General features: G+C 44.3%; 2 protein-coding genes across 5 annotated transcripts in view; one reads left to right on the forward strand and one right to left on the reverse strand.

The window, feature by feature from the left end:
* Window positions 1–25,108, reverse strand: part of LOC110984473 (carbohydrate sulfotransferase 5-like) — a 253,387-nt gene that overhangs the window by 117,349 nt on the left and 110,930 nt on the right. The window lies entirely within an intron of this gene.
* LOC110977571 (netrin receptor UNC5C-like) overlaps window positions 1–25,108 on the forward strand; it is a 121,736-nt gene that overhangs the window by 15,278 nt on the left and 81,350 nt on the right. For 3 of the 4 annotated variants that reach the window (XM_022231807.2, XM_022231809.2, XM_087129770.1), the window contains exon 1: window positions 20,556–20,974. In XM_022231807.2, coding sequence (XP_022087499.1) covers window positions 20,863–20,974 — 112 coding nt within the window. In that variant the 5' untranslated portion in view covers window positions 20,556–20,862. Of the gene's footprint in view, window positions 1–8,881; window positions 8,948–20,555; window positions 20,975–25,108 lie in introns of those variants that run through there. The other variant, XM_022231808.2, reaches the window with a different exon arrangement.

Genomic DNA, 25,108 nt, shown 5'->3' on the forward strand with positions numbered 1-25,108 from the left:
AGAACCGGCAAGATTTTTTTTGTCCTTTTTGTCTTCTGCTTGGCTCGACCCTTTCCTTAATCGCAGCCCTGGGGAGGGATCGCCAACGTTTAGGTTCGTGTAAGGGAACACCTTTGCTGGATTGGGTGGATAATATCCAATGTTTAAAGGAGCATTTATTGATCCGGGGGGATGATCAGGAACCGTCAGGATTGTTTAACATCAAAATAAAATACCGCTAGGCAATTTTGCTGAGATAAAAATCCGGAGCTTCACCCTCAGAGCGGGAAAGTTTAGTGATCTCATTTTCTGGCAGCTTTTAGTGGCTGCCCTTCTAAAATATTGCGAGATATGTTCGACGATTTATGCGCTGTTTTTGAACCGCAGTATTCTTTTTGAAGTTTTTTTTTAGTACAGCCGAACCGCAGGCTCAGCGGGTCCATTACCATGATGACTAGGAATACCAAACGAAGAATCGGGAAAGGTAAAGAGATGGGAAAATAGACCCAAATAATTTGGTCTCTATTATTCTGCATGAGTTGTTCAACAAGGCATTCGTTCTCAACCGGGCCCGGCAAATGATATAGTGAATGTCTGACTTGGGCCAATACTGCGACGTCTTGCACGGGCTGATGGAGTTTAGGGCCTATGTGAAAAATACAGTTTTATTAGAACCGACCCCATTGGATGGCCTCAGCCCTATCATGAGGGTTGGTGTAATCACTGACAAAGCGCACTCTGTGTAGGTTTCATGAATAATGATGGCATTGATGACTTTGAAGGGAAACCGTGAAAGTTTCCAGTACAGCAAATCAAACCCACTGACAACATCACCGTCCGAGGAATAAAAATACAACTTTCCCTTACGAAAGGACTAGAAATGTCTTAAATTTCAAAGGGGGACATTTCACAGAGGTTTCGTTTTGTTTTGAAACGACTGAGCCACAGGCATTACAAGTGTCTGTGTGAAATTTATGAGAGAATTGTCTAACAGGGCCAAGCATCATAGCGCGACAGGATGGAATTACATGAAAGGTTACTATTTACCAATAATACTTTCGGTATGATATAAGAAAGCGCATGATTCGATCACAAAAACTCAGATGAGTTTAATATTGTGTTACCGTAATTGGATCCGGTTCGTACTAGGATAACTTGCGTGAACCGGCAAATTTACCAGAGTTAAGCACATTTCACTGCCGATGAGTTTCGCTTCGAATGTTTCATGACGTCATTTTCGGTTAGCATTCGAGCTTGCGAGTATGTGAAAGCCCGCTCCTCATTTCGTGTCTCGCACAACATTGGACAATCCATAACACCCCACATCGTGTACACACCTGAGAAAAAAATTACTTCCCAAGATTATCAAATGAATTTCGTGTTGTTTCAATTTGCTCTTCGGTACACTTTTTTCCCCTGTCATTTTCACCTTCATTATTTGCTTCTCATCTCGCGTCATGACATTTCGACTGGAGAGCTGTTTCGATGTACGGAGGCGAACTAGTTAATATTCTGCCCCAAAACCCCCAAAGCCCGTGTCAGTGAATTAAAAATCAATCAGGAAGTTGCTCTATTGATCATTTTGGGAGGGGAGAAAAAAATTCCAATGAATATTCCGAGGATTTTCTTTGGGGGGGGGTCCTTCTGCCCTTGTCGCTCGACATGACCAAACACATGCGCACGATCGCTGGTACCGCGTTTCCTGAATTCCCACGATCGCTGCGGGCTAAACTCGCATTCCTTCACTCTCTGCTAGTCTGGCTTCGGGCGTTCAGGGCGCAAGACGTGCACGTCCGTGTAAATAGGAAACGCGTAGATGAGGCGGTTCAACGTCCCGGTTTCACCCTTTCGGAAATGAATATTGCGTACTACGCCGCGGTATGACCTGTTAATACCGGGACGATGGTACCAAAGAAATTCATACCTAAGCTATCTTGGGAAGGTTGTTAGTTCGTATTAAAAGAAAGGTCAAAAGACGAGGTACAAATCTTATAAATGCTTCAATCCACCGTCTATTTCCCGTCCCCCCGCCATCACGGTGATGGGGTGACGGGAAAGCTCGTACCCCGCTTGATGGGTCGTGTATACATTAATAGATCAACGGTTCCATGGAAAAATACTCCGTCACGAATCCGGGTTAGCGCTGGGAGCGAGACCAAAAATAGCTCACAACATAATCGAGTGCAGTAGTGTGTACTCTGGCAAACCGGGATGTGTTCAGACATTCAACCCGCGACCGGCCCCCCTCAACACCGAGACACCCCAGGCTGTAATTTGCGGTCATTTTTTTTTGGGGGGGGGTTGGTCGAATTGGCGCGAAGCCTGGCTTTTCAGAGTATAGTCCCGGTGAAGTCGCTGGCTTTGGGCGATCCCAACTTCGGAGTGGGCCGTGTTGAGGTTCACCGCTGGAAGCAAGACCAACAGAAAAGTGGGCAAGGAAAAGTCCTATGGCTGCAGGCACCATTAACTTTACCGGCGTCCGATGATTAACTCTCTCGTATATTCAACTTCCTACATCCCGAGGTGCAATACTGTGAGGAGAGGAGAAGTGAAGATACCTCGAAGTTCTCTGTAACCTATTTACTGCAAAGTTTGCCTAGCACGTCGTGTTTAATATTCAGAGCCCTCTCTCAGAAATTAGCATTTTTCTAACTAGGCGGCTGCTTTGAAATGACGTACGAACAAACTAAATTCTCATTACTGAGATAACGGCTGGTTATTAAGAAGAAAAAGTATCATGTAGGCCTAAATAGACCTCATTTACACAGAAGCTATTTTTGGTTATGTTCCCTGAATCTATCTTCTTAAATGTAATATGAACAGTGGGTTGGTGTCAGACTATTTTGGTTCCATGCCCCAAATTCATTTTTTAAATGTTGTTTAAAACCTGTAGATGTAATTAATTACAATTTTTAAATTTTTCATTATGATAAAGGTAATCTGAGAAAAACTTTTATTTCATTGCTTCCATTTTAATTCTCAGGTTCCCCAAACTAAAGAAAGTTAACCTCGCTTATATTCAATACGGCCGACTTTTGAATAAAGTCAGATGCTATCAAATTTTGGATAGCTCCGTTGTCATATTACAAGTTTGTATTCGATTCCATGTCATGGAAACAAACAGAGGGAGAAAAAAGTAACATCATCCCATTAAAATCTGTTGTTTGGAATATACAGGAAATTAGCATGTGGTCAAAGTTTTGGTCACGAAGTTTTGACGATTGTGTAAGCATTACCTACGTCATGTGTTTTTCGTGAATCATTTTGTGATCTTCATCTATGATCTTCACTTGCATGATTTTCGTGCATGAGCACGCAGTGGTCATGACGGTGTCATGGTCAGCACATTCGAGGTTATACCGGGTGCGCAATGTTGTTTGCAGGTTCCGGGACTGAGCATGCGCCGATGACGTGTACATTATACGCATGCGCGAGCCACTTTCCGCACTGCCTTTGACCAGCACCACCCATGCACGCAAAGTAGTTTAATGCACCCATCGCAATTGTTTCTGGCTCCGTTCCGTCTGCTCGGTGCTGTGACATGTTTGACCCCTCTTGGTGGCAACTACGCGTGCGCCTGCAAATTTTTTGTCCCATCCATTATACTGCCCACGCACGTGAATAGACTGCACCCATTCGTCACAATGACGATTTCAGCACATTACACCTGCTGCTGGCTCATTTATGCGATGAGAAATCTGCCATCTATTTTTTCCTAATGATTGAGTAACCGATCACACGAGGGAGTGCACAAAATAGACCGTTGCGGTTCATGGTACAGACCGTAAATGGCGCGGCTAGCATGTCATCTCGCGTGCTCCGTAACTATCTTGCATCGATCAGCTTTAAAGGCATGACGTGTATATCCAAATATGATGGTTTTGTTTTTATTGATTCCTCCATAATGGGGGGGAGGGGCTAAAACGGTCTTCTCAGATTTTCATGTTCTTGACTTCGTTTTTGGCTCGCTCAAAGCTAGGACGGTTCAATCTGACGTTTAGGTATACATGTCGTTGGTCAAGTATGCGTGTCTTTGAAACTCCTAACTTTCGGCTCTCGTGTGCCGAAACGTCTTGTACCTCACTCGAAATACGGGCGATTCACAACAGAGCGCCTCCAAGAGTTGATCAGTCACAGCACGCGATATCTGTCGACCCAATGTGCGTTTGGAAAGGGTCGACAGATTTCGCGCACTGTGATTGGTCAACACGTTGCAAACTCTTGGAGACGCACTCTTGCCATTCGACCGCATTGTCAATTGATTCCTTAGAGTGTTTTTGAGGACGGAAGAACTCTGTTGTCTCTCTCTGAGCTCTTTAAGGTCCTGGTATTGGCGTGGCAATAGTTATTTATGTGAGACTACTCTTAAATTCTCATTGAGAATGAAGGCAAAACGTGCTCCAAGCACGAACCTGAGGAAGTACAGATTACCCTGATGAGAATCCAACTAACAGTTCAATTGACCACTAACCGCTCTTCTCTCAACAGACTTTGCAAGTCGACGAGAGATCGTGTTCCGAACAAAAAAAAAATTGGCCCAGCTCGGTTGGCCCTTTAAGCTGAGATTATAGGTTCGGTCGTGCGTCAGTCGTAGAGGCCAACAACCCCACCGTGATGCGCATCCTGATGGCATCGTTAATATCATGTTCCATTCTCGTGATCCAAACCCGGGCTTCGTGGTCCGTCATAATCATTACCCTGAAAAACAACACCAGATTGTTTACAGTGGATTGCAGATTCCGAAGTCCACAGAATCGGGGAGCTGTTATTGCCACGCTCTTGCTATGGCACGGCACCGTCTGTAGGAGGCCATACAGATTTGTGATAGACAAAACAACGAGGGCCCAACGAATACAGAAATAATCGAGTTTTCGTCTTCTGGGTTAAGGGAAACTGAATTTATAAGCCTGTGTCTGTCCTGCCCATTGTGTGGGGTAAGAATTCTTAGTAAAGAAACTGCAAGTCGATTTCACGTGCCGAACCCCGTCGACTGAAGACTTTTGCGGATCACAAGAAACTTGAACAAAAGTCTTTGCTTCAGTGAAAGTTCAACGAAGACAGTGCTTGAGACATTACCAGCGCGCCAATGTTTCTCAGTTTCGGAGGCCAGGGCGTGGTCTCACTCGGGCCATCTTTGTCTAATTTGTCTAAGATTGTGTTATTCATTAATGCATCGGACCGTTTGATTTTAGCTTCCATGTTTGCATAATAAACCAGGTGCCTTTTTTATATGCCCAGTGCGCCCTCTCGTGGCAAAAAAGCAGACCCAAATTGAAATCATGCATGCTACATTTCGATCGAGAAAGAGAAGTTGTGAACAAGAACGAAGCTTTGCAGCTTCGTCAATTTTCACCACCCACTTATTGTAACGACCAGGTTGCTGGCCCACGCGAACTTCGATACTTGAGATACGGAATATGGCGTGTCCCTTAAGCCTTACATCGATTGATCGAGTGTATGGGGAGCCGAGATGTGGTATTGGAGGCACGAACTACAAGAGGGAAATGGTTATTGCCAAATACAAGAATGGTTTCCATCAGTTGGTGACAAGGGGATTATGCGACCGAAGTGCCTCTCAACCGAACCGTTCTCTTTACAGAAATCATCTACGGCCATTTGGCTCTGTTAGACAACACCTTTCTATAAATCCGTCACCTTTCTCCTCCGTTTAGCGGTACCGATATCCGGGCAGAGTTTGGCCAGGCTTCTTTGATGGAACAGTTACCGTCTTCTAGGGTTGATTGCCTGCCAAATCTCAAAGTCATCATGCACTTGTTTGTGGGGAAGAATTTCGGTCTGTGTTACTGTTATATTAGCCCAACACCGGAAAGCTTGAAAAGGATTGAAATGACTATAGCCACCACAGAATTTATACAGTCAGTAATTATATTGATATCATCTTAACTTCAAAATCCCAATAAAAGCACATAATGGGAGACTTTGAGACGCATGGTGGCGGCAGACAAACCGGTCTTTTTCCACGGTTGTGCACGTGCTCAGAACCTAACATGCAGCATGCCCAAAACTGCACGCGCATGCCCACATCAACCAAAATGGACAGTTGCGTCTACCGCCACCATGCGTCTCAAAACCTCCCGTTGTATGGGAAGTTTTTAACGGTGACCATTTGGTGCTTTCAATGGCGATAGTTTATGATATGCAGGCCTGCTTTGTGCTCCTTGTCCCGATTTCATACATCCAGACTTACGTGGTGTGTTGCCTGCAGAGTTCTCCCCATTCAGAACCCAAATGACAATGCCTTTGATTCGTTGAGAGGAATTAAGCATCTCACTTTGAGGGTCGCAGATTTGAATCCCACTCCAGTCAATTTCTTTGCTGTGTTTTATATTTGCATGTTTATTTGAAATTAAAATCCCCCCAGCGAATGCAGAAACGTTCACACCTTGAAATGAAATTCACCAAGAAAGACCTGGTCGGGGCCTCCGTACATGGCGCCCCTGTACATCTCGAGAAATGCCCGTGCCTTTCTTCCTTGCCTCCGTATTTGCTCTCATCCCACCCTCTGCACACACGCCCCGGGTAAACAACCCCTGCTCTTTATCAAGCCCCAAGACAAACGCACGGCACTCTAAAAAGCCCTGCCGTGAAACACAACGACCCCGTCTGGAGAATTCATCAAAGGGATTGGCGATATATAGCGCGGTCAGTCGCCCGGGTTAAGTAATTTTGGAGATGGAGCCCTTTGTGATGGCCTTGACGATACCGTGGGTTAACTGTAAGTACTCGGTTGGCACGGAAATTGTATTTTTATATTTCTCGGCATCCATAATAAGGCAGCCGTGCTGAACGATGACTGTGTTTTCTCACAACTTGTATGGAACGCCCTTTGACTTTGCAATTTACAACATTCTATAACCACCGAATTTCTTCGATGTCCGCGCTGGCTGTCGACGTTGAGTGCTGTGATTTCTCGGTGTGTTCGAGCATTCTGCCTGCCGTTTGGGGGGTTGGAACAAACAGAGAGCGCCCTCTAGACACAAATCGATTCACTCGCATATGTTCAACCTACAAGCCGCTCTTTGCTCAAACTCACGGAATTATAGCGCACTCCGTTGGACAAATGACTTCCTGTGACGTCAGAAGAAGTGGTGCAGCTTGATTGGTCGTCGAAGTGGTGTTGACGTCAATGCATAAAGGTTATTACCGTCACAGGATCGATCTGTTCACTGGTTCATGGTAACCCTCAATCCTTTTCGCTGTTAAAAGATTTGGTACTGATCATTCTGTCAAATATATCTTTTCCTGAAAAACAAGATTCTCGTCGTTTGCTTTCGTTTTTAAGCTGACCTCGACCCCTACTTGTATGACACCCTCTCTCTGTGCTCTCAACAGATTTGACTTTTTTGACAAGGAGGCACAGAACACATGATAACTTTTTCGCTACAAACGGACATCTATGCATTCACACGAAAACAAGTTAAATGTCTGCAACTGAAACATCCACCCCTTTTTTTCCCAAAAGATATTCGGCATCACTCTCCTTGCCTTTTCATCCCGTGACGTGATTCCTTTCGAAGCGCCCTTCACTTTCATCGGATGTTGACCTTCTCCTCGACACATGTCATTCGATCAGTCTCCTATTGGTTTTGGGTGCGTGAGCCGAGTTTCAATACGGAAGAATCGATACTGTGCTTCGCGCCGTCGGTTGTCTTTCCCCGGATCGCGTCCGGATACTTCTTGCGGATCAGGCCTGCAGCTGAGTTATCGCTTTCTTCAGGTTACGGACCGTTTCACGTAGAAAACAACGCCTGGCAGGTTGTTTTGCCGTTAGATGACATTAATTGGTCGCCAGCCATTAAAACGATATTTATTTACACTTGAGACTGTTGTTGCCTGAGCGGTTCCTACAGTTTACATCATGGGTGCTGAGATCGTTAATAGCCAGAGTGTCGTCATGTACATAGCTTGAGTCAAACAGAAATCGATGGGTTCTTTAGAGCCTAAAGTCCAGAAGCAGAAATGAGTCAGTTTGATAACCATGTTTTTCAAAAAAGCAAGGTCATTCGAGAGCAAAGCACGCGCGCGAGTCCGCGAAGGGCCGCGCTGATTGGCCAACCTCGCACGCGCTTCCGAATGACCTGGTCATTTAAACATAGGGCTAGAGTATATTTTATTAGTCAAAATGACTAAATTCTGTTTACACCGAATAAATTCATAGTTATGCATGCATTTGCACAAATGGCCTTGGCGGCGAGAAGTGTGAGCGGGCCATGAAAACGTACAGGGGTGCGACTTTAATCATTTTCTCTCGCACCCCTGTACGTTTTCAATGGCCCGGTCACACTTCTTGCCGGCAATGCCATTTGTGCGCATGCGGGCATAATGATGAAATGATTAGTGAAAAGGTCTATCCGGTTCGTAAGTGTGACGTCACTTAAGTTTAAACCACGCACTGCACATAGAGTAAGGCCGTGTCCAAAACGGGCTTCCAGAGCTACGGCTAGGTCTATTGTCTACGCGTCTCCACACATTTCCAATGGAGTGAAGACCTAGACCTAGCTCTAGGCAACAGATTCGCATGAAGCCTTACACGCATTGATCGCCGTTATGTGGGACCATGGAACCGGAAGTTAGCGTGCAACTTCTGCGATTGTCCAATTGGAGCCTGAGAATCGTGGCGCGCCCGCCTTTGTGACGAAGTCACTTACGAACCGGATTGTAGCGAGTTCGCGACCGCCGCGAGCCAATGTCCACCGTTGGTGGCGCTTTTCCTACCTGCCCCGTACGGCCCCACGGCCCCTTTCGCCGAAGATTTTTGTGACTTGGAAATGCGTTTTACACGAACCATAGACAGTGGCAGCGGGATCGTACTGGCGATGACATGGGGGACGAGGCAGTCACTGCAAATGTTACAAAATTTATTTATGTATCCCACCCACAGAATCCATGAAGTAAGAGAAGATACCACTCGATCGCAATGAGCTGCAATCATCTCTTGTATTATGAGGTATGTCGCTTCTTTTTATTAAACCTTTCTCGAAATATGTTTGAGTTCATAGCTCTATTCAGGAACACCGCAGACCTGGGAAGGACGTATACCTTTGGGTTTTACTCAGGAAAGCCATAGTTTTGTCAACATGTTTGAATATTTTTTTACTTTTTTATACATATAGCCCACTTATATATAGCTTCCCTTCAAATTCGACATAAGAGGATAAAGCTGGGCATTCAGACAGATGGGCCATGCACTGTACTATGTTGGTTGTACGTAGGCCTACAAGTCAAGAGATAGGCCTCCGTGGACCCTAGGGATTGCTTTGTGGGCGTACGTAGATACATGGAGCCGGTATATAGCAAGAGTATAATTATGCAGACCCCAGAGGTGAAGTATTTATGCGCGTACGAATTTGTATTGAAAAAAATGAATAATGTCATGTCCAGGTATTTGTATTAATGTGCAGACCTCGTTTATTTGACTGGATGTTTCCAGAGCTCCTTCTGTGTACCACCACTGTTATCTCTGCATGTGGAGGTAAAACTATTTTTGTAGTCTAAATGCGAGGCACACGCAGAGCAGTGTTTGATCCGTCCTGGCCCTTGTCAAAACAGCGACGTAACGTGATTTGACTCCTATAATTGGGCCAAAAAACCAGCGCAGACCAATGCAAAAGAATTACCGAGGTTTGTGCGTTTTCGCTTCTCTTTTGCACTTGTTTCTTTTATAGGTCTAGAGTGAAAGATATTTCGGTTTGTTCATACATTTTAACGAAAAAAATGAGAGCAAGCAGGTGCATCAATGGCGACCTATCAAGTGAATATAATGTTCTTTATTGTGCAGTGTATTCGGACGTACTTTGTCATAACGAGTGGCAAAAAGGGTGGATATTTTATTCGTTTCAGTCATTTAAGAACAGCCACGGGTCTGGCGAACCATTTACTACGAGGTACATTACTCTCCGGTTCGTTGGAGTCCTGTAATGCGCGTGGAGAAACTTATACCCTTGGAGGTTACAAAGAACAAAGAAGCTCGAGAAGTGCGCCTTGAATGGCCCCAGAAAACTCGATACATTACCCTTTGAAACACTCACCTGCTTGCGGCGATTGTATGGGTTTTGTCGAAACTACCCCGTGCCGTGGGCGAGCCACCACTGCCCGGGCGAAACCCAATCGCCACCGTACAAGGGCTACTAGCGATGTGGGCTTTGAGGTACGCCCCCAGTCTCAAAGCGCGGCTTCCACTGAAACTTAACCCGTAAAAGTCAAACTTCGTCACGATTGACACTAACAGGACAATGGGGTTATAGTTTTTTTCGGAGGGGGTAATATCAAAAAAAAAAAAAGCCGGCGGGATAGACACCGTGAGTTGGGGGGTAGGATTTGATGATATAAAACACGTTGCTGCCACAGTGGGGGACCTTTTGACTGTGTCTGAATCTGTAGGATCGAATGATTTGTTGGAGGCCGGTCAGCAGAAACCACCTGTGCTGTCTGGATGCAGTCTGCACTCCATTAGAGGAATGAAATAATTCGGATTTACTCCACAAAAATGCAGTCAATCAATGTAAATCAACTCAAATTTGAAGCCCCTGTGACTTTTGTACAGAGAGTCCGAACATCGATGCAGTACACAAATCACTTGGCCCCATCGACTCACGACTTTTTTGTGGGATGGCGAAAGCTTGATTTGTGTTTCCTGAACAAAAGTATTAAAGTTCACAGTGACCGGAAGGGCGTTTCTATTTTAAAGCTAGCGGGGGCTGCTAACGAAACTTTCTGAAAGACTGAAGAAGCTATCGCCACATCTTTCATCACTTGCCCCAAACGAGAGAAACAAAATCGCATAAGTCATCCACTGATGAGGCAGTAGCCTTAAACATTTAGTTATACCAAACAAAATCCAGTGTCCAAACAGTTTTGCGCGTTGCGTCTGCTTCGTGAGAGATCGAGCGAGGGTCCTGGGACCTTGCTGCTGGCTATTTGTCTAGCAGTAATTTGTGGTATTTCAGCCAACCCCCCAAAACGATGATTTCAGGTGTTAACTGTCAAGACTAATCCTCGCGAGGCGGCGAGAAGGTCAATTCTATAGGGGACATCCAAAGGGATAACTGGGTAAACCGCAGCCCTGTATGAGTACCCGAAGATTGAAATAGAAAAGTGCATTTTGTACAGTGAAATGCAAAAATCATTTGTTATCAAATCATTTTCAAAAATTTAACTGTGCATTTAAGTATTTTCTTGTCGGTAACTGGTAAAAACACGCACAAACCAAAGAGGAAATTATGGAGGCACATTACAACCATCCTATGGTTACTAAGAATAATGCTTTTATCGCGAAAACACTGAAATTTGCCCACGAAGACTTGGGTAAAAACGATTAAGTTCTGTGTCATTCCAGATTTCAATGATAACTCGTCAGATCAGAGAAACGCAAAATTTATTCCAGACTTTGTCCAAGAGACACAGGAAATTAACGCCTATGCATTTCTTAAACTAATAAGGATTTAGGTCTACAGATAACGAAAAACCGCACTCCAACATAACTTGTCAGACAAACTCAGATTTCAGCAATAGGCCTACTCAGAAAAGTGCGGACCGGCATTCAGCGAAAAAAGAGGGAAATCCGTGATCAGTTATCACAGAAGACAAATACAATTTCGGCGACGCTGTATGTTGATGGTTGTGTAGATGATTTCTTGCAACGATATCAAACCTGAACAGAAGTATCTTTCTGGTATCAATTTGTAATGTTTGCTTTCGACGCAAACAGTGTCTTGTGGTTCCATCGACTCAATCTCTCTTTCAGTAGATATTTCACAGATAAACACGTACTAATGGCAACAGTGTCTGATAAATGACCCCTGGGCCATTCCTCCAATAGATAAATCAGAATCCAATTCTCCTTGGCCTTGTTAACTGTCGCGCCAATCGCGCCAAATTGATAAATATCAACAGACAACAGACGCTCCTTGAATTCACTTTCTTTTGTGCCGACAGACTCGAACTTCCGTTTCCCCAGTTTGACTACAAGGCCAACTTAATTAAAGGGGACCAAACAAAATGTAAGATTTCAAGGGCTGTTTACCGGATAATGGTTTGAAATCTGAGATTTCTCCCCCGGTGGATTCTTCCCGTTCGTTGTCAACGCGTTCTGCGCGGCTTTTCTTCGCAAGAATCATTTTTCACGCGACGGGGGCTTCATTTCTCTCCCCGGTGCACGCGGTCGAGAAAGGGCCGGTGATATTGGCTCTTGGGAGAGATTTACAATGTCGGCTGTGAAATCCGTTCCCCGGAAACAAAGATGAAAAGATGTTTAGAAGTAGAAAGTAACCGATTCCCTCTCTGAATCAATACCTTCAATATTCTGCACAATAATGGAATTAGCGAGTACCATGAATTCAACAGGACAGTGGATACTTTTCATTCTCAAACTTTTGTGATCGTTTGAAGTTCTGTCCCTTAGCATGTTTCGTGCGCTCATTATCATATTAGTACGATTACCTCCGCTTCAGACAGCGGTTGTTTTATGCACATAACCATCGTTTTGAATCTTACAGTCTATCATCCACAACTGGAAACGGTAAAATTGTGCCCCGTTCACTTTTGAATATCAAATCCTGAGCGTACCGTCTACGTTTTTTCTCCTATTCGTTGCATATGACGACCCCCAAACAGTCAGCATCCATACCAGGGGCTTTTGTATGGCAGCCTTGAGACAATAAACAACTCTCAATAAATTCAACCACCTGAATTACAGGTGTACTATTTTGTTGTTTGGATTCACGTTGGAGAAAAAGCATGTGGTGCCACGTGGCTATTAAACACGCGGCAAAATGGGCGGGAATAGTGGCACGTGACGGTGTTGGCCAATCGCACTCACGCATTCGTGTCTGATAACGCAATGCGCATGCCCAGTGACCTGGCCTGATACGCTTAAATGAAGAGCGCCCTCTTGTTTCCTCGAACTTTTATACAGCTGTACTTGTAACAACTTCAGTCTGTTCTCGTTTTAGTAACAATTTCGATGTACAGGGTCCGAGACTTCATCTTTGGAAAAGACAATCTCTGCACCCTCTTTTTTCTTTCGCTGCGTAGAAATCACGAACGACGAGGCGTTGTTTGTTCCCCTCAAACACTCGGCGGCAATTATTTTGCGAACGTGCTGGCAACAGACGAATTTGTTTTTTCCGCGAAAACTTTTAATCCAACATAATGCATAGCCAGTAAAAAAAAATATATAAAATACGTACACGGAGCGAGCTGGCAAGCAAAGAAAAGCTGCCTGTCCGTGCTGCGTGTCTGATATCGGTCGTGCCACCGAGGCCTTGACGCCATCTTGGGCAGACAAGGAGTGATTAAGGAAAAGGATGGATGGATCCTGAAAAATAGAGTCGCGTTCCACCCTCGGTTTGTGTGCTGAAGAAGTTGAAATGAACACTGGTAAATGCGGATGCACGTACACGTACATACACCTCGCCTGGCTGGATTCGCAGCCCAAACTATTGCCCTCATCTGCCCCTGATTGAAGTCGGACTGCCGACGGCTGTTGCATGCGAGAAATCCGGCTTCGTATACCTTTGATAAAAGAAAAAAATGTCTGCAATTTTGCATTTTCTTTTGGGTAATATTTCGGACCCTTTATTAAAGAAGTTGCAACTCAGACTTCAGACATAATCGCTAGCGTCTGAACTTTACCATGTCACCTTTGAGAAGTTTGTTCGTGCATCGTGAAGGGCTTGCCAATTCCGTGGTAGTAACCGGGACTGTGATTATTCATTTCTTGCCCCTTTTGCTGCATTGGAAATAAAATAGCCGATATCCAGTCGTCAAAATAGCTCCTTGGCGACAGGAATAACAAGTCAAAAAACAAAGTGTACATGAAAAGGTTGTAAGGATCAGGAAGGGGACTTTGTTGTGGCATTTAGAGGCGTCACGAGGCCATCAATTTGTGGAAATGAGCCCCGCGTCCAGCAGGCGACTCTGGATTTCGACTTCTTGTGTTTTTTCATTCTCTGCCGTCTCGCACAGTATTTAGCCCCCCGTATGCTCACGCCACAGTTTCGGAATTAATCAAGTTGTTTTGTAAACAGTTGCAATATAAGAATTGGGAAATCGCCCTACGCGGATTTATGGGACGAGCGCCTCGTCGATCATTCGCGAACATTTATTTGGATGATTTACAAGATGTGGCTTCTGCCCCCGGCCTGCAGGATGCGAAACGTATTTGAAGGAAATGATGTAGTAACGATGAATCCTGCAAGCAAGATTTTTTCCGTCTTAGCAAAGTGTGTTCCGATTTTTCACTAGCTGGATATTTTCTATTTAATTCCAGTTAAGTCGTATTTGCCGGCTCGTTCAACTTATATGAGGCCTGCTTATTGCCAAGTACAGTTCAAAGCGTTATCACAGAGCATTACGAGGCCATAAAAGATGGGTTTACGACCCAACCGGCGCCCCATACCACGGCAGATTTATTAATATCTTTACCCCTGGGCTTTCCATACAAGTTCTTGTCTACACACACGCGTTTAGTTTATGGTGGACTAGTCGTGGCTAATTTCAAGTAATGGGTGAAATTGTAACATTTGGCGTGTAGTATTCCCGGCGAGGGCATTGGAAATATGCGAATGTGTTGTCTGGACTTGTCTGACAAGATTTAAGACGGAAGCCGGGGACACGTCGGTTGCCATACGGAGACAGACAACACTCGAAGGAGGATGACTCAAACTTTGAGGATGCATCGGAGCCAAAACATAGCCAAGTAGAGCAAACTGCAGCAACTAAATTGGGAACACGAGAGACGACCGGGACGATAATTGTAGCTGGTTACGTTACTTTTGAAACTACTTGGTCAATCTGTCTGGAGATGACCCACTCAACATCGATTTCAAATCACTCATTGTGCTCCGCCTGAAGATTTCTAAGTTTCAAATTCTTCGGGGCAAACTAGATTTCACACTAACAGCCGTTTGTTAGTTCCCAAATAATCAATTTGTGGATGAGCTTTTTTTTTTAGGAGGATTCAGGGTCGCAGCCAGGCTCTTCGCAGGGGGAGGGAATAAGAGGGGGAAAAAGTTCCGGGGGGAGGCATTTCCCCTCTCCCACCCCGGGTCTACGCTTGTATAATAGATGGCTCTTTCAAGAAACTTGCGAAATACGTTTATGCGACTATGCCCACACTAAAGTAACGCATGTCAACACATTACAGATGGGGTGTCGATAGCTAAAATATTCCCAATTTTCTAGAGGGCAGCAAGGCAGGGGCAAGATCTCCTGTGGGAGCAGTTGCCCCTTCCCCCTTAGCTACGCCACTGTTGCTATAACCCGAAAAATGTTTATCCCATGAAGCGCTACATTGAAGCCTTTCGCTTGACGTTTTACTTCAAAACCCGTTTCTCCGTTCGTGGTCGTTCAAATGCAAGGTCACACGTCTCTCTGTTTGAACATGGCTGCATTTGGCCGAAATGCTGGGTTCCCAATATTGCTCCGTCGTGTGGCTAGACAGGCTGGACTTTCAAGGGTTTCCAGACGTTTCGCTGTAGGGCACAGTGGTAAGGTTGACGCTACTGTCGGTAAACGGACAATCTTGAAAGGAAGCCGACATATCTGACACAGCGGTTTTTGGCCGTGTCGCTCCATGTGAAGTGTGTCATGGGACGTGCCGTGGGCTTGAGGACAAAATGGGAGGTGAAATGGCGATACATACATGTACAACAGTGTCCTAAGGCTGTTGTCTAGAGCTAGGTCTAGGTCATTACTCCATTGGAAATACGCAGGGACGCGCAAACACTAGCCTTAGTTCCGGAAGCCCGTTTCGGACACGGCCTTAGTCTTTGCTTCAGGGACATCGTGGTTCTCCGTAGAGAACATGTACCCGAGATCCGTTTTAAACCACGCAGATTTATATTCTTTGATCAAAGTTTGATAAAACCTTGCTAAATTTTCATTATCCTCCACTGATAACAACGAGACACACATGACACGTTACCGTATCTTTTTATCCAACTTTTTTAAAATTCAGCATAGGGTGTTTCTAGAACCTACTCTGCAATTAAATGGTCAGCAGGTGTGTCTTGTCTTGCCATCAGAAAAAGGCTATCAGAAGGCCTAGAACCTGCAGATAACAGACAAAAACCACCCTAACCACATATTTGCGTACCTTGTCGTAAGTTGACCACGTCGCAGAAATACTTGTCTGCAACCTGAGCTCACAAAATTGTAGCTCTTTCCGTTATTCTCGGTGGAGTAGTGTACTGTAACTAACTAATGGGTGTAAAGCCGAACTGTTGCTTTCTACTACTACCAGGCCTAGAAGCTCAATGCACCGCAGTCGTAACAGACCAATCCCAATGCGCACTTTGTGGAGGCCCCGAAAGGACACCGCAGTCCTGAATATTTATAACAGCAGTACAAATTTTCAACAGTGAAAAAAATGGGAAGCTTCCCGTGAAGAAATGCTATCGTGACATAAATCCGCGACTGCCACGCTCCTGCGGGGCCTCCGTAGCAGAGCGATTGATTTACCGACCACATACACCTCTGCCTCCCGGCATTTTTTACAAATTACATCAGAGAAGAAAAGGAAAGGTCAGCGTTGCCAGGCCCTTGGGGACCTGGAAAAGGTCGATTGATTCACCTGTGGGTGAACATGGATTTAACCTGGATTTCGGAGTGGATCCCGGAGCAGGCAAAGTTTGTTCGGGGGGAAAGTTTTGGCCCAGCAGTGCAGTACGCGTACGGTGGACGCGGCCGGGGTCAGCGATGAGGACCCTCGAGTCAGTCGATGGGCATAGCGATAAGCTGGGTCTGTTGGAGCACGCAGTGGTACCCTTGCTTGCTCAGATCTCAGTCGAGAGCCACGGGTATCGTGTGAGTGACTACAAACCCCTCGAGCAGGAAGGCCTGAATTTTTGTTTAATAAGAAGAGGTCTGAATGCTAGTGAACTTCATTTTGTTGAACAACCGTTCAGTGTGACTTGTGTATTTGCAACCTCGTTCTTGGTCTGCATAACTTTAATAACGAGGAGCACTTACGTTCCAGCTATTTGTTCCTCCATGGTTCGCTGGCTTGGACAAAACTAATATTCAAAACAACCTTGAATGGATCATTTATAGTGTTGACTTTGTTACTTTGCATCATGGAGCTATGCACTAACTTTTCTTCACTGGGGGTATTTCTGGTGTTTTTTTGCAGCCTTCAAAGTTACCCCACTGCTTGAACTATTTCTGTGTAGGGCTATGCTGTTTATTTCAGCCAGAGATAAGAAATGGCCGCGAAGAAAACTTATACCCAAAATACTGCAGGCGAAGAGACATGCAGAGGGGTGAAATATACAGTTACAATTTTGTTCCATTTGCACGCCATAATCACGTTTTGAAGCAGCAGGACTAATTGCTCAAATATGTAATCCATTCGTCCCCCGTTGGGTAAAATAAATGAACATGTGCTACTGCACCCCGCAGGTCGGAGTGACGGCCTTGACAACACGTGACGGAAACAATCAGGTGTTCCTAGTTTTGTGCCCTATGGTCCATGATGTTTTATTCCCAACGCAGTCAAATCCCACAAGTAAAATTGCACCCTTATTTCTTGTAGCGAGAAGAGGGAACTCAAATTTAGGAAACCTATTCCAGGTTTTAAACTTCCATAAAATTACAGATCCTGTGTTATTTCTTCTCAATCAAAATCGATGGCATGTCAGGTTGGTACTGGAAAAGTGCTTACCGGAGCCTTGCGGAATCTCATTCTGCGGACCTCACACCATGTAAGCTGGCCTTCAAATTTTACTGTTTTCTCATTCATTTACAGTTTAAATGCTTGCATTCGGGGCCAAATCCCAATCTGAAAGAAAAAAAAAGTTGGGATGTGCTCAACGTGCGAAGGCTTATCGAACTTTTTAATGACGAATTTGTTTGCAAACAACAATGAACTGTTTTGTTTTCGTCGCACGATCGATCGTTAAGCGCTGAGCGGATGTCCACCATGTACACTAGAGTCGCAGACACTACATCCGGCGACCGTGCGGTACGCATTTACGCCCCACGGTTAACGACCTGCGCCTCTAATGGGCCCGGTATGACACTCGGTGACAGGAAATGACCACCTGTCGGATCAGAAAGCAACAGCAGATCGTAAACTTCAAAGGGAAGTACTCACTAGTCTTGGTATAACCATTGCGCATTGTCTCACTCTTACAAAAAACCCCGTCATTTTGTGCAAAATTTCGAAATCTCTTTTCTCAACTGCATGAGTGTGTTGAGTGGCGCCTATACGTTTTAAAAGTGCTCTGTTCCACAATGAATGTTGAGTCGTACACTTTAGTACTTGAGCCCATACAAAACAGAATTTTCCAGTAAAATAAACAAATCCTGTTTCACAGCAGCTGAAAAGCTCGCCTGATCACCTTTTTACGGAACAGGTGGGTGGATAATCTCACAACTTCAGTTTTGGGTGGAAACATAATTTAGAAGTACATATACATGTTTCTACCTTTGTTTGCAAAGGTAGGTTTTGTAAAAGAGGGCGTCATCTCACTTATACCCCTCATCTAAGAACCCTGTTTTGTTGATAGATTTAGTTGAATTAATCAAAGCTAAAGCGCGCGCACAGATTGAACATGCATGGACCACAACACTAAGCTTTTCATTTTCATCTGCGTTTCCTTTGCAAAGATTCTATTGAGAGGGATGGTGGTCGTTACCCGCACACCAGACAGCGATATCGGTTCCGGCGCGAGGAATATAGTTACCCGCATTATACCGTATTCGCGGGAAAGCCAATTTCAGTCATATTCCTGAACGTATCGTATACGTTTGAAACCCATAATAGGATGGTACCAGCAGATTTTGGGTCGGGATGATATACCCAGCAAGAAATGAGACCGAAGGGTACCCCCCCCCAACATGTCCAATCCCTATACACATTCCAGACTATTGTTACTTAAACACATCCCCCCAAGATGTCTGAAAGGAATTCCCCAGATTCCTGCGAGACAATGACCAACACAAAGCAGGGGGGTTCTCTCCGTCTCATACCTTGCTTGCATATGAATGAAATCGCAGAACAATACAGTCTGGTTCTTTAAATTTGACGTTTTCTAACGAATACACTACGTTAGGGAATTAAACTGAAATTTGGTCTCCGCGAATACGCTCTATTCAGGAAGTGATCCAGTCCGGCCGTGTTTACATAGTGGTACAACTGGAGGACACGTCTGGTCATAGCTCAGGAATTCTAGGACAAGACCACTTTTATCACCTGCGATTAAATATAACAGCAGAGGCCACAGACGAACGAGGAGCGAAAAGATTTACTGCTGGAGACTGTGAGCGGGATCTTTTCCGTTTAGCGGTGGAGGGGAGTGAGGGATTAGACTTTGTCTCTAAAGTGACGAGAACGACTGCGTTGTGACCTCTGGGTCGCTCTGGAAAATAAACGTGGTTTCTGTCAGTGCCCACAGAATGAACTACTTTTGCCATTCGGTTTTGAAAGTAAGTTTCAAAGGGTCTCTCCCTTTTGAAGCCCAAAGTTAGGGGTTTCTTTGCACCTGTGCGCCACACCAACATATGCTCCTTTATCAGGTATCGGAATGTCCCAAGTGTAGCAGTTTGATCAACTTGTCGTTATTCGTGCCCAACTTAATTTTGTCTTCGTCTCACTCATTTTCAGTGATCTGGATTTTCTTGAATGAGGCCCTTCATTTTCCCTTTTTCACCACGATTGACGTCAAGAGCATCGACCAGTTTATTTAATTATTATTATTATTTTTTCACCGTGTGAAGCGTCTGCATCAATATGCAATTTTTTCCTCACTTTTTACTACTCCGGCCCTTCCCTGTAGGCAGACGGGCTGTTTTGTAGATTTTAGAAATCTTTAGGCCTACTACACGTGGAAATATACTCGAATGGAGCTATCCTCTGCGCAACGAATGCCAAAAATAGAATTTACTAAAGTTATATGTAGGACTTTGTCTTCATTTATCTCGAGATTTGTCCCTACCCTAAATGTGGAAAAACGTGGTTTTTTCCCAGCTCCGCGCCGTACTCTATGAATGTCGAGTTCAGTTCAACTCGTCAAAATGTGCCAACGTGAATATTCATTTGGATGGGCGACAGGAGGTCTGAATAACTTCGCAAGTGTCTCGACTGTGGTAAATCTTAATCAGCTAAGTGCAACGTTTTAATAATAAACGCAAACATTTAACACTCAGTTGTAATTGATTTTTCATACATGTATTTTGTACAAACGGGCAGTCGTTTATGGTGGTTTTCGAGTTGTTCACCGTTCAGATCGGGATCGACAGGATCGGGATGATAAAACTGGTTGTTTACGCCATTATTTCAGAGTGAGGTTCATTACCTTATTGCTTAAATTTTTAAAGATTAAAATTAATTCACATCTCACATATTTAGCTCAAAAGCTTACGCTAGTGTTCTAAGTGAAATAAAGAAATATCTACATCTGGAGTGACACTGATTGTGTAAACGTGATCATTATTGATGTGAACAGTTATTATTCACCCCCGTCAAATAATCGAAGAGTCTAAAAATATCACCGTTGTGTACGTGTGTGTGCATGCGCAGTAAGCCCTCCATTCATTCATATCGCACACACGTCGTTGTATTTACGCGCCCGGGACCGGACCACGTATGTACTATGTGCATCATTGACTGGTGATTGGATTTGTGCATAAACAATATATCTCATTTTCAGAAACATCTCCGAAGTTTAACTGCCAATTTTCTCGATTTCTGTGACACCATGCGACAGATCTTTGCTCGCCTCCGATAGAGGAGTCCAACGAGTAACCTGAGCGGGAAACTGATCGTCATCTTTCCGTGGAATTTGAAGAAAGCAGCCTTTGACTGTTTCGGTAGCACTGGGAGTGAATGCTTACACTGAGCGGACGGCTGCGACAGGAGCCATGGGACATACGGGGGCAGCCTGCCCCTCGAAAATGCACCGATCATGCCGATTGACATCGACCGTGGCTTTTTGTCTTCTGAACTGTTTAATTCCAGTGGCCTTTTCTCAAGGTAAGTTAAATAACAGGATCATACATCCCGTTATTATTTTTTACTTTCTCCCGTCCGGTATGCAGATATAATCACATTTCGCTCAGCTGGTCAGCCTTTTCTGGCAGTAGCAGGAAATCGCATGGCTCGTGCTGAGATTTTTTCCCGAGGGCAAAAAAACCGCTTGACGCAGCTCGAGTTTTGATATCGTCACAGGAAAAAAAAACAGATTGCTCCGGAATCCGAAGGATGAGAGCGTTACCAACGAGATAAAACAGATGATCGCCGAGACTGGGATGAAATGTTGATCCCCGGAAATAATTTCTTCTAGGGCTGTGTTATTTTTTTCTGTTTCACTGTTTTTATATTTAGTTGTCTTCTCCTGAGTTGCTCTAGAACAGTATTGATCAGTACTATGAGTACGTTTTCTATTTCGCAATTGGCATTAATGGTACTGTATACCAAACTACATATAAATTGTTTGGATAAATCGAAAGGTACAAACAACGTTCTTCAAAGGTAGCTGACAAATTTTGATACTTCCTGGCTACATTTTTGTTCTCCTGTGTGTTAGTTGTGCAGGAGTTCTCCGCAAACCAAACGACAACTTAAATCCCTGGAGAGGTTTTCTACGTAATATTGGTTTTGCCCTGACTAAATGCCTTGCGTTATTTTGTTAGTGTGTTTATCTAGTTTCACTTGTATTTGCGAAGAAAGAATAGCAAATCTAACGTCTTGGGGAAATATCCAACCATCGGCCCAAACATGCGGGGAAAACCTGCCAACCCCCCGGGCGATAGGCTTTCCAGACCAAACTTTGGGAAGCCTGGCGTGAAATACGCACAGCGTGGTCTCGCGATCAACTCTTTTCATCACCTTTGTTTCCACTAAAATAGCAAAGAGAACGGGGAAAAGTCTGAAGCCGTGTTGAGCGAGGTGGGCCAGCACTGGCCCCGTGAAATTAAGGAACTCCCGACCCTCTTGTCAAAAATAGAGGGTCTTTCAGCGCGAAGGGCCGGTAACAGGAAATCTTTTCTCCCCGTCAAACGAACCATGAACCAGCCAGGGCTTGTTTTTCACCAATTAGACCTCAGCATCTGCCCCGCGACCTCGCGGTGTGGTCCCCCTCAAGTTCCTTCGTACTTTCCCCTGGACCATGGAGTGGAGCGATTTCTATGACTGTTTGGACACAAATTTTGTATTTGATGCACCGCAGGCCGATTCTCACCTGGGAATTTATTCATTGGGATTGCGGTTGAATGAGTTGAAAGTCCGTTATTGTCTGGTAACCCTATAAAACTTGAATGCTAAGTCCACAAAGCGAAGAAGTTTTTGTCTGGGACTTGCAAGCGTGTGGTTTGCTTGGGTGAAATGTAATCCACATTGAGTCCGCAACGTGACGGAGTTTACCCCAGAACGCGGCGAAACTTTTTTAGGGGGGGGCACTTTTTTTAAAGTATTGTTGCGAATTTGTAACACGGCCAAAATCGGTTTCTTGATTTTGGGTCCGACGTGGGTCTAATTACCGTGAGAAATGGAGCAGCGTGATTGAGGATTTGGACAGTTGTTGTCAACATCACGGCCCGGTTTTTGTCCAAGACCATTAGTGCACTTTTTCTTTTTCACCACAAACTTGAACTGGCAGGTGGCTTGACAAAATAGATGGCCGAATACCTCAATTCCCAATTGTGTTGTACCCTCCCACACTAAAAAGCACCGCCAGGTGGATAAGAAAAGAACAAGACATCAATTCCTGTCAAGCCCGCCCATAAATCCTGGGCGGGTTTGGTGCGGCAGGTAAACCTTCAAGGACTGTGGACTTTTTAAGCACATTGATCAATCCATCAACGGTTTCATAAAAAGCAGTTCGAATGGAGAAAATTGGTCCCCAAGCCAAGACTGATGGACGGGATGGTTTCCTTGCCGAAGTGGCGGGTCTTGGATTTTTTTGTTCCCGAATCATGTGTTTGTAGCACATGGAGTCTTTGTAATTGCTCCATGGGTGCCCCGGGAAAACACAGCCGGCAAGTGGAAAATAATTTTTGAAAACCATTTGGTTGCCACGTTCTGCGCTGTAGGTACAGAGCTCCTGGTTTTTTTTGACTGCGGGGAAGGACTTGACCGTTGACAGAGCAGTTCTGCAACACTTTTTCGCAGGAAATTACCGAGTAAATATCTTTGGGCACTCGGTGGGTAGGAGTGGTTTGAGTTGGCCCATGGTTGGCCTGGGCACAGCGCTTGGCTTCGAGGGAGAAAAATTCTTGCAGTTCTCGTTTTTCACTATCACCAGGCTTGCGTTCCAGGACAGAATTCACAATACAGGTAGACTTACCTCTAAGTCTAAGTTTAACTTGCAAAAGGGGAACTTTTTAGCTGTACTTGAAAAGAACACCACTTTAAAAAAGAAACAGAAGTGATTGCATAAGTGACCCCAGGAATTTCCAGTGTGAACATTAACCTGAGTTGAGTCAAAGCACAAGTTTCAAGTTTTGTGATTAAACTTTTGCTTCATTTGTTTGATTTCACTGAATTCTTAATGCAGTCTGTGCTGTGGGGAGGACTAGATAAGACTGTTAGATAATTAGTTGCAAGTGAATTAAGGAAAGAAGTCCGACCTAAAATGCCAACGCAAATAGGTCAGTGGATGTGATTGAGGAGGGGGCCTAACAACGCCTTGTTAAATGGCCTTATGGGCCTGTCAAAGCCTTAAAACCTGTTTACAAGCCTCTGCCAATATTTGGCCGAATTACTAACTGTGAATGGTTGTAGGCACACAAGGGGGGGTGTTCTAGTGCATTAGAGTCATAAATGGGGGCAAGTGGGTAAATATTTTGAAGGGGTGGGAGAGTATGCACATGTGGGTTTAATGTTGATATTAGACTCAAGCCAGGAGTTTTTATACTTGAACGAAATGAAACGTACTGTGTGGGATGGTCTTACCACTGCTAAGTGAACATTTTTGAGTATCTCAAAGATAAAATGCAGTGGTGTTGATCATGTGATAGACTTCCTACACACACTCACCTGCAAAATGTACATGTACACAGGTCAAACAGTAGCAAATGAGCAGTGACCAAAATCTAGAATTGCAGAAGGGCTGAGTGTCATGTGACCAGGAACACCCTTCTAATTGGCTAACCACTCAGAGATTATTTTCCAATCAGCATGCATAGCTTGTGGCTCATTGCTCCTTGTGTGCGCGCAGTCAATGACAGGCTAACCACCAAGTGACACGGGTAAAATATGGGGCTGAACTTTGGAAAGACCATTGTCTGCTGCAGATGTGACTTTTTCAGAGAAATGTTTTTGAGGGTTGAGAAGAAAGGCAGGATTGGTACCTGTGGTTCATAGTTATCAGTCAAAATTTTTTAAAAATCTGATACACTCATGAACTGCCACCACATCCGCTTCTGAAACAAAACCTGCAAATAAAGACTCAAAGTGTTTAGGGAATTGATCTGTGTTTGTTTTAAACCTGTTTGTGTCAGCTTGTATGGGAGATAATCTGTTTTATTGATCTTGCTTTGTTGATTTTGTCAGATTGAATTCTGAAAATAAAGGGGTAGACTTATGTACTTGCATGCATTTGAACAAACTTCACAAGAAGGCAATGTTTGCTTGCATTTTTATTATCACATTTCCATGATAAATACAACTTTTCAACCAACATGCTAGCAAATGGTTCTTATCGACGGAATAGGTTTGTTGCTTCAAACGTTAGTTTTTTAAAGATATAATTAGGCCTACACACTTCCCAGTAAAAAACCAATCTAATTATGTTTCCATTTTGTCTGAATATAAATGAAAGTTTTAGTATTTATTCTTTGGCAAAAAGTGCACTCTGGGATTTCTAATGCTCAACCGGAATACGTGTAGACACTTGATTCATCATGAAATGCTCTTTGGTCGTCAGGGTTTTACAGATACTTGGTGCAGCGGTTTTTTTCTGGTTGAAAGTTTTCAAAACACATTTTGACAAATACAAAAGAAGACTGGAACTGTTTTGCATACCCGGATCTTCCCATCCAATAAGAGAAATATGTGGGCCTTCCTTTACACTTATGTTTATGCTTTGCTTCAGATTATGGAATTTGTAAGAATTTAGTGACTCAATAGTTCTATTCTGAGAAGATATAATCCTGCTACACATTTAGT

Source organism: Acanthaster planci, linkage group LG19 (genome assembly GCF_054643075.1).
Source record: "Acanthaster planci isolate LZ-2023a linkage group LG19, COTS_SCS, whole genome shotgun sequence".
NCBI classification, from domain to species: Eukaryota; Metazoa; Echinodermata; class Asteroidea; order Valvatida; family Acanthasteridae; genus Acanthaster; species Acanthaster planci.